Source organism: Glycine max, chromosome 1 (genome assembly GCF_000004515.6).
Source record: "Glycine max cultivar Williams 82 chromosome 1, Glycine_max_v4.0, whole genome shotgun sequence".
NCBI classification, from domain to species: Eukaryota; Viridiplantae; Streptophyta; class Magnoliopsida; order Fabales; family Fabaceae; genus Glycine; species Glycine max.
The window spans coordinates 53454833-53464382 of NC_016088.4; the positions used below are offsets into that span (position 1 = coordinate 53454833).

General features: G+C 34.4%; 1 protein-coding gene across 4 annotated transcripts; it reads right to left on the reverse strand.

Annotated features, from left to right (window-relative positions):
• Positions 1-1920: 1920 nt before the first annotated feature.
• LOC100801975 (floral homeotic protein APETALA 2) lies at positions 1921-5760 on the reverse strand. 4 transcript variants are annotated; one of them, XM_003517264.5, is made up of 10 exons: positions 4693-5760; positions 4558-4583; positions 4363-4393; positions 4128-4215; positions 3817-3962; positions 3654-3698; positions 3460-3548; positions 3179-3345; positions 2589-2795; positions 1921-2444 (listed from the first exon to the last, which is right to left on the reverse strand). In XM_003517264.5, the coding sequence occupies exons 1-10, from the start codon at positions 5193-5195 to the stop codon at positions 2244-2246; spliced, it is 1503 nt and encodes a 500-aa protein (XP_003517312.1). In that variant the 5' UTR covers positions 5196-5760; the 3' UTR covers positions 1921-2243. The 4 variants fall into 4 exon arrangements, with proteins under 4 accessions (XP_003517312.1, XP_006573642.1, XP_006573643.1 ...); XM_006573579.4 differs by having other exon boundaries at positions 3173-3345; XM_006573580.4 differs by having other exon boundaries at positions 3173-3345; positions 3475-3548; positions 4693-5759.
• Positions 5761-9550: the final 3790 nt, after the last annotated feature.

The following is a 9550-nucleotide window of genomic DNA, read 5'->3' on the forward strand; positions in this document are numbered from 1 at the left end:
AACCAATCCTTTTGCTAAATTACTTTTACTCATGTTGATCCTCATTCTTTTACACTATCTCAACAGAGGTTGTCATGCATACTAGGCTAAAATACCCATAAGAAAAATGAGAGGATGGTAGAGAAGTGAATCTATATATGTGGATGTTGCAATGTCCATAGATCCAATGCAATACAACTTTTTTTTTTTGTTTTACTGGTAGAAGTTAATTTATTAATTTTGTTAGAAATATTAGTTTGATTGAAAATATTTAAACCCATAATCTTCCTTTTTTTCTTCTTTTTTCATTATTTCTTAACTACTGAATCAATCTTATATCTCCTAATGCAAAGCAAAGTAAAAAAGATAGAGATTAGAGAGAGAGCTTAAACCTAATGAGCACTAGCAGTGAATAACATAGTCCCACTTTGTACTCCATTCTGCAATTTACTAGCTTTTTTTTCCTTCCATTTAGAATCAAGGCCTGTGGTATCAAATTTTTGGACCACTGAACTTGTTGTCGTTAGCGTCTACCCTGCCTCTCATGGCTTTAATCAAATATTGCCATTCCATAAGCTTACTTGATGTTATGTACTGGCTTCTTTTGGTAGGTGGGCTACAAAAAAAATATCATTGAATTAAGGGCACCTCTTTACACCAACATTGCCGATCCTCGTTTTACGTTCTTTCTTTTTTCCAAATATTCTGGTAGTAACTTGTGAAAGTGAAAAAACTTCAACATGTTCTACCCCCAAAAAACTTCAACGTGTACATTTAAATTCTACGTATGGCATGAATTTGGGCCCACTTTTCCTAAAATATCTACGATGACGCTCGTGATGACGGAATCGCGCATGTTTTTCATTTTTTTTAAGCCATTTACCCGACCAACACAACATCCCATAAACAAATGGGTTGTACGGATGATTATTCTCACATTATTCTAGTATTATTCCAACCAACGAGATAACAAAGTTTTGGATCTGGTTTGTCAAATGAAAGGTGTAATGTAATGCTGCGTATTAAAATTGCAACTAGAGATTATATAATTCAATTTTTAAATACACTCCATCCACTTTGAAGGAAAAACAATTTTTTTAAGTAGCACTCATGTAAGATCCAAACGACAAAAGCTTACTGGCATCAAGTTAATATCGAGTCGCAGGTTCATTAACCATTCAGATGCTGTTTCTGTTCCCTCTCATACTCACAAGTCTAGAATCATTGAACCCAACCACTACACAAACCAATTACTCCTCTGCTCTGTTCCCATAAAGTTACATCCCATAAATAAATGGCCCAACTCCTGTTTCCCCCAGTTAATTAACATTTGTTATTAGTACGCGGTACACTCAATTTTCTTTCTCGTAAAAGTTGAACTGACAAAGGCCTTGAACCCCCCCAAGCAAGTTAGACCCTTTCACCATTTATACCCTTTTGGTCGCTTCCTTCTCTCTCTCTCTCAAGTCTGAATGCATCAGTGTCCTTCTGAAGCTTTAGACGAACAATGATAGGTCCTTCTCGTCATAATAGCCATTGTCTGACTGCTTTTGGCCAAGAGAACTGATTCAAAGGACACCATTGATGGAGACTATTCATCACCATCCGGTGATATTTCCGAGACACAAAATAACCCACTTTGCATAAAATGTGTCTAACTTATCGCAAGAGTAAATACTTTTTTTGCTAATTTTTCCTTCCCTCAAGCTAGTAAGACATTAATATTTTGGCTCAACGTTTTATGTGAAGCTAAACAAAACCTGCACTACCCCTAGTATTAGTAAGGAACCAAAGCTAGCATCTTTCCTTTACAAAGTTATCAAGGCCAATCCCGATCCGAGTAGAAATAAGGAACAAATTGACAGCCATGTGCATGTGATGGCAATACATCCCAAATTAAGAAAACGAATATGTGCTGTCATAAATACCACAGCGCAGAAATGCAGTAAATCATAGTTATATAAGATCAGAAACTTTAGTCAGAGCCCAGAATATCTTAGTATCTAGTTAAAGATTTCGTACGTTGGTTAGTTTGACTGGCCTATAACAAGTCCAGAGTGAGTTCCCAATTTGGCTCTCCCTATTCTTTCACCCAATAGTAAAGTTACAGTTATGTATGGGCTTTTCCTAAAGAAGGGGGAGGTTGGACATAACATAAACAATAATCTAAACTGCATTCACTCGTACATACATGCTCACAAAACAAATAGGGGGAGATTATTTTTCAAATGGAAAATGGCATGGTAGAAATAATATCTTGAGGGTCATGAGGGTCTCATGAGAGAGTGGAACCCATTTTTCTGCAGCCAACCTTGGGAGGGTCTAATTTGCTGTGGGAATCCTGATGATGCTGCAGCAGTTGCTAACAAATGTGGAGGCCCGGCTTGTTGCCATTGTTGTTGATCGGACATTGATAACGAAAGATCGCTTCCAATACGGCCTCGGTTGCTGCTGCTGCTAGGAACCTGCATGATCAGAGGGGGAAAAAAGATTAAACTCCACTTGGATGTTGGTTACTAATAAATTTAATGGGCGCTTCCTGAATCATCTTTTGTCCATTTAAATTAAATGCATGACCAAAAACAGAAATTAATTGAAGAGGTACCCACATGAAAACTTGGTTGGTGAAGATGATGTGCGAAATTGTGAGGCATTTGTGGCTCTGCTGGCGACCTATACGGACCATATCTGTGCATTTCTTTAGTGGTTGGGGATTGAAGGTGAGTTTGGCTTAGCAACCTCAAGGTTTCACTCTCACCTTGCCCATAGGCTTCCATGTTGCTTCTACCACATGGTTTTGGAAGTATATTAACCAGCTGAATGAAACATAATGAGGAGTCAAAAGGGGTGTTCATGTAGAATTCAACAGGAAATTAATTAAAGGAAAAACATGTATTTTTAACTTTACAATATCAATCAAACGTGAACAATTGTACTCTTACATCAGTGAATTGAGTACTCAAATTTTGAAAGACATGGATACCGTCCCTAATTGACTATTTATGAAAATAAAAATCACCCAAAATAAAGACTTAAATCCACATACGCTTAAAAGTTTGAAGATTAAATTCACCAAAGTATAGAGAACCTTATTTATGTTTGATTGAAGGTATAGGAATTAAAAACACATTTTTCCATTAATCATACATAAGAGTGAACTAGCCAATAAATAACGAATTTTAGAAAATATTACATGAACCTTAGGCTTGCTTCCCCCACTCTGCCAATTAGATTCAGGTGGCATATGCTGATCGGTTGCAGAATTTGGGAAGTGATTCCTCGATGATTGACTATTGCTATGTTTAGAGATCAAATTACCCAAACTCAAATCCAAATTGTGATCTGCAGCTACACCTCCTGAGGATTCTGCCATCGAATAATGTATTTAACAATTTACGTCTTGTGAATGAGAATAATAAAATACAAACTTTGATTAGAACATTAGTGAAGACAAAAAAGCTCAGTTCATTCCTTAATTACCAGAATTAAGCTCACCATCATAGATGCTGGGATCAAAATTGGTGACAGCCTCTTTGCCATTGCATTTTATTGCTGCTTTATCATATGCCCTATATACAAAATGTGTCAAAAAAATTAAAAGCCTAGCATACCTCCATATTGTTGACTACTTTCTACAAGATCAAATTGACAAGGTAAACAAAGTAGATAAATACCTTGCAGCTTCAATCTCGGTGTCAAACAAACCCAGATAGACATACCTAGTGAATCAAACCAAATCAAAATATTAATTTAATTTCGTCATGGCATGAACAAACACACACAAGAATGACATGATACATAAAATAGATAAATAATAGAAGATAGATTAGGTCTTACTTTTTGCCCAAAAATTGGCCCATTCGAGCCTCCCATCTTCCACACTTATGCAAAGTTACGCCTCTATATTTGGAGCTTCCTCTGGGAAATCCAGTGCTTTGTCGGCGAAGAACATGCACAAACTCCTCCTTAGTTAAATTGGTCATCTATATTAACACAACATTAATTAGCCAAATCATACCAATTCAAGATTGATAAAATACTAATAGCTAGTGATTAAGAAACTGTAGAAGATAAGGTATCACGCGACTGTTCGAGATAAGATAAATGCCTTTCCACAGATTCTCCCTCCCTCTCTCTTGATGACTCACCTGCTTCAAGTCTTCCTCATAGTCTTCGATGTTGAAGTTGATGTCTGCCTCCACTCCCCGGAATTTAATAGCAGCTCTATCATACGCACTGAGCATACAGATAAAATAAATACTTTTATTAATCCGAACCTTAAATTTATATGCAAGAAAACGAAATTTTATGTGGATTGGGTTCAAGATGTAGAAAACTTATATTACAAGCTGAACAATAGGAAGAGAGGGAGCAAGTGCTCACCGAGCAGCTGCATGTGCTGTGTCAAATCCACCTGCACAAATTTACCCAGACAAAACCATCTCGTCAGTCATCCCTAAAAATTAGTCTGCCTCCCAATTTGTATCCAAAACAAAACATTATTAAAATAAAACAGCACAAGTGTACAACAACAACAACAACTACCACATATGCAATCATCCACATCGTAATACTCACCCAAATATACTTGCTTTCCACAATCCCTGCAGCACCAAGGACAACCACAACCAAAAGAATCAAAATTTAACCGTTGAGAAATTCAATAAAATAAAACTAGTATGTTTTTGTAGTTGAAATTTACACAGCACTAACCATATATGAGATTCCCATCTACCGGTTCTTCTGTAGAAAGTAACTCCTCGATACTGTGAGCTGCGCGAGCGTGGTCCTCGGCGGCTTTTCTTCATCGGCTCCGACACTTTCACTGCTTTTCCGGCGCCGGGTGTTTCCGATTGACAAAATTTGACGCCTACCCAGTGAGCACGTGGGAAGGAGCTTCCGGCCGCGGCGGCGGCAGCGGTGACTGGAAGTTCGGAGTCCTCAACCGGAAAAAACTGATGAGTGACGGGTGGGTGGTCACTGTCATCATGAGCTACAGAGAAGCCGAATATTTTGTTGGTTTTCTTGTTATCCAATGTTCTGCTTCCACCTCTTTCACTGTCTTCTTCTTCCGATCCATCTTCAACGACCACCGCAGAGGAGCTTGAATTGGAAACAGATGCCACCCTCTTGCCTTTATCATCATACAGAGAAGAAGAACAGCCTTCAGACTCGTAGTCCTTTCTCTGATCGGGGGAGTCATTCAGATCCCACATTCTTCAGCTGGCTTATTAGTTCTTACACAAGCATGTAGCTGGGCAGAGAAAAGGGCAAGTAACGAAGCTAGAGTGTTATAAAATAATGGAGGAGTATTGGGAGAAGGAAGGGAAAATCAAACCTAGGACGAGTGTGTGAGAGGGAGAAAGAGAAAGAAGAGGTAGGTGTTGGAAAAAGGTAATAAAGAAGGAGGTGTTCAAAGATCTTTGAATTCGCCTAACTGCCCAATACAGCATAGACGAGGCCAGTTTCAGCAAGCTTAGCCGAAAGCATCCCAGCTTCAACAATCTCTTCTCTCTCTTGCTTTCTTTTTAAATACTACTACAATCGATTTTTGTTTTTGTTTTGCTTCTCATCAAATAATCACCGTACTGTTATTTATTTCCGTTTTTATGTGATTAATTAATAAATAAAAACGCAAGTGGTAAAAATGGGGGGAATAAAAGAAAGGAAAGACCAAAACCGATAATACTAACCAATAAGCATCAAGCATCTCTTTCTTAAAAAACTTTCCCACGTTAACGAAATCGAAAAAGCATCTCCTATCTATCTCGGGTGGCTGTCCTTCTCTCTCATGCAGTAATGGAAATAGACAGCGCGCGCGAGGAGTCCAAAAGAAAGAAAATTACTCGGAATTACCTTTTGTTAGCGTTAATGATGAGTTTAGGAGTGGAGGCAGCTCCATCCATGTCTGTGATGAGTCCAAGCATTTTTATCTTTTTAGGATTATGACTAAGTTTTACCGTGTGGGGGGTCAAAAGAGGAAGGAAAGTAAATAGAGGTGGTGAGGGAGGGCATTTTGGGGAAGAAAGTGGAATATTAATTATTGTTTGAGAGTCGAGACCACGGCGTAGAGAGAATAATACAAGTAAAAGGAAACTCTTTCCAGAAAAGTCCAATCCAAGAGTACGGGAAGAGGGCCACCTTTGCCTCTTTGGTTCGCCAAGCGCCCAATGCCCTTACGACGCTGTACCTCGTATTTATCAACCTCACTCGCCTCCATCTACGCGTGTTCTCGCAACTCCCACTTATAATATCTTTTTTCTTTCTCTCTTTACAACCACAAAATACTCCTTTTCTTATCACAAATTCATTTTTTTAAATATTATTTTTTAACTTTTATAATATTTATGATTTATTTTTAAAAAATTAATTTATCAAAATTTAGATAATTAGTATTATATCTCTAAAGTCGAATGTCAACTCTTCTTACTATTTTTTTTTTTTGTGATTATGCATTTAAAACCGAGGGATTATATATTCTTTCATTTTTTATTGGGTTGATCAACTTAAGGTTAATGATAGAATGATCTAATCCAAATAAAGCATTATTATATAATTCATACCAAACTTAAAAAGCATGATAAATTATACTTTCATACTTTGAATGTTTTTGTCCTAAATTTCTTTTTTTCATGGCATGACTAATGACCAACAAAAGTATCAATCATGAAATCATTTTTTTTTTTTTGAAAAAAAACTTGTTGCAATGCTATAGGAGTGATGATTACTTTGGGGGAGGGGATATTATTTATTTTTTAATAAATTGTTAATTTTCTTTTGATATTTGTTGAAGTATAATTACCTTTTCTAAATCTATATTTTTTGCATTTTTTTTTCTTTTTTCCCTTTAAAACTTTCTTTTCTTTTGATTCTTTTCAAAGAAATGCCCAACTCTTTCCCTGTAACTCTTACATTTTGCTTGTATAAATATCTAACGAAAGGGGGAGTAGAAATACGTAATAAAGGGAGGGGGTGAGGAGTTTGAATAATTTGTATGATTTATTGGTTCAAATTTTATAATAATCATTGTAAATTAAAAAAATATTCAATCGAAGAGATACTAATTTTATTTGTTTTGCCCCTATGAGTTTATAATTAAATTTAATTAATTTTTTTATTGCAATGAAAAAGAAATTTTATTGAAATTAAAACCAAATTGTTATCGCATAAATGAAGGGTATAGAAAATTAATCATACAGATGCTCACAATAAATTATTGATAGATAAAAACGTGAATTCGAAAGAAACACTTCATGTAACAAGAACGTGAAATTAAAGGAAATAATCTTGAAAAGTGAAGTTACACAAGTAAAGGAAGAGCATTAAGGATGTAAAACCTTAGAGGGAAAACAGATTAAGTTAGGTCAAGTTTTGCAAGTTATAAATCTAGCACACCTCTTAGTCACAACACCTTAGTGCGTGTTTGAATAATAATTACGTTAAACGTAATTAACTTTCATTCTAAAGCTAACAGGGGACTTATTTTTACTTTGTTATCTTGAAAAGTGAAAAAAAAAACTCGTTAAACGTGATTTTAATGGAAAATCAAACACATTTTTAGTCTTTTTTTTTTATAAAAATAATATAAAAGTTATTCGGTCATCATCACATTTAATTAGAACCTATTTTCGCTTTATTCTAATTTCATGCTCTCTCTCCTTCTTTTACGCTCTCTCTTGGCAATTTTCATTAAAAATCAAACAAAACATAGGACACTCTATTTATTTGTCTATTCAATCTCATCTACCCTAAAAACCTTTTGTCATCTATTCTATCAAGGATATGTTTGAATGCAAGTTAGAAGAACTAATGAGAAAAACAAATCTATAAGCCTCTTCTAAGTCCTAATAGACCAACAAGCTACTAACATAAACATGGTAAAAAATATATATTAATATAAGTAGACCACAACTTAGACTAATAATTCACTAGAACTTTAATAAATACTTTATTATTAATTAAATTTTATTTAAAATCATAAATTTTTATATGTCATGCTTCTTATTTAATAAGTCTCTTTTATAAATTTTAATTAATATTCGAGACTGTTAAAATAAGTGTAATAAAAAATATATAGCCTCCTCTTACTGTTATAAAATAGGTCTGCTTCGAACCGATTAAAAAAAAGTCTGCTTTGAACCAAGTTATGTTGGACGATAAGACATGCGACATGTTTGTCTTTTTAAAATGATGAAAAAAAGAAAACAAAAAACAAAATTGTAGGCGTGCGTTTTAGCGTGGGTTGGTGAGAGTGGGTCTACGTGTGTGACATTGGCGAAGCCAACTCAAAAACCACAGGATAGATTGATAGATAGATTTGAGGTTACAAATTACAATATGTTTTAGTTTAAGTTCTTTTGGTGAGAGATTATTGTATAACTTTCTATGAGAGATAACATCACGGTTGACATCATCGTCATTTATTAAGGAATATATATACAAAAAATGTTGTCTAATAAAAAATTTGCAATCCATACATAGTTGTACTAGTATTATCTAATAAAAGCTGTTTTGCTTTTAATACTACTTCTCATTTTTTTAACGATAACTAATGATAAAAACTATAGTTACATCTCTTTTTTTTTTTCTTATATTCATCTCATCTTTTTTCTACAATAATACATCTCTTTTTTTTACTACAATAATACATTTCATTTGATGTAACGTGGTTGGTGCCAAAAATATAAAAAAGTTCAACCGCAATTTTATTTCGCACTGACAGTATTTTTGTCCGATATAAAGGTGTGTACAAAAATGAGTTGTATACAGAAATCAAATGAAAAAAAAAATATTTATAAATATAGGCTTCATATAATATATTTTTTGAAGTGAGCATAGGGATGAGTGTCATCTAACTCATCCTTCTATTTGCCAGGAGTTAAGGTTGATTTTGATGACTTTAAGTTTTAAAATTAGACTCGATTTATTTTGAAGATGAGTTCAAATTATGTTTTCAGTTGTCTAAATCTAATTTAGTGTCTTGTATTTTTTTAACATCTCAATTTTAAAAATTACTCTTTAGTCCTGTATTTTTTTAAAATAGTCTCCCAAATTTTATTTTTATTGTTTAATCCTCTTGATTTGGAAATATCTTGTATAGGTTTCAAAGTTGAGGTTATTAAATTTTTTTACTAATATGATTAATAATGTGATTTCTAACGTTTTTAAAAATATGAATTTATGTCTATTTTGAACTGCCAAGTGCCAACATTCAAAGTAACAGTAATATTTTACAGTACATTTTATAATAGTTTTAAAGCCCCCAAATCGAATAAAGAAAAAAAAATCACAACAACTTGTTCTCTTTTAACGGTAACCAGTTGAAATTCTTAATCTTCAAAATATATGATTCATTTGTTGTTAGCCTCTCCATCAACCTCCTTGTTTGCCTTTTCTTTGCTCCTCAATTTCCATCCTCACTTTTTCTCAGGCTTTCTTTCTCTCCTTGTCTTTTTGGCCCTTCCCCTCTCGCCATATTCACTTCTATTTTTGCTCACCCTTTTTTACCCTCTTTTTCCCGTGCTCCTTGACAACGCCACCATGATAGGGTTTTGACGTGAATTTTTTTAGG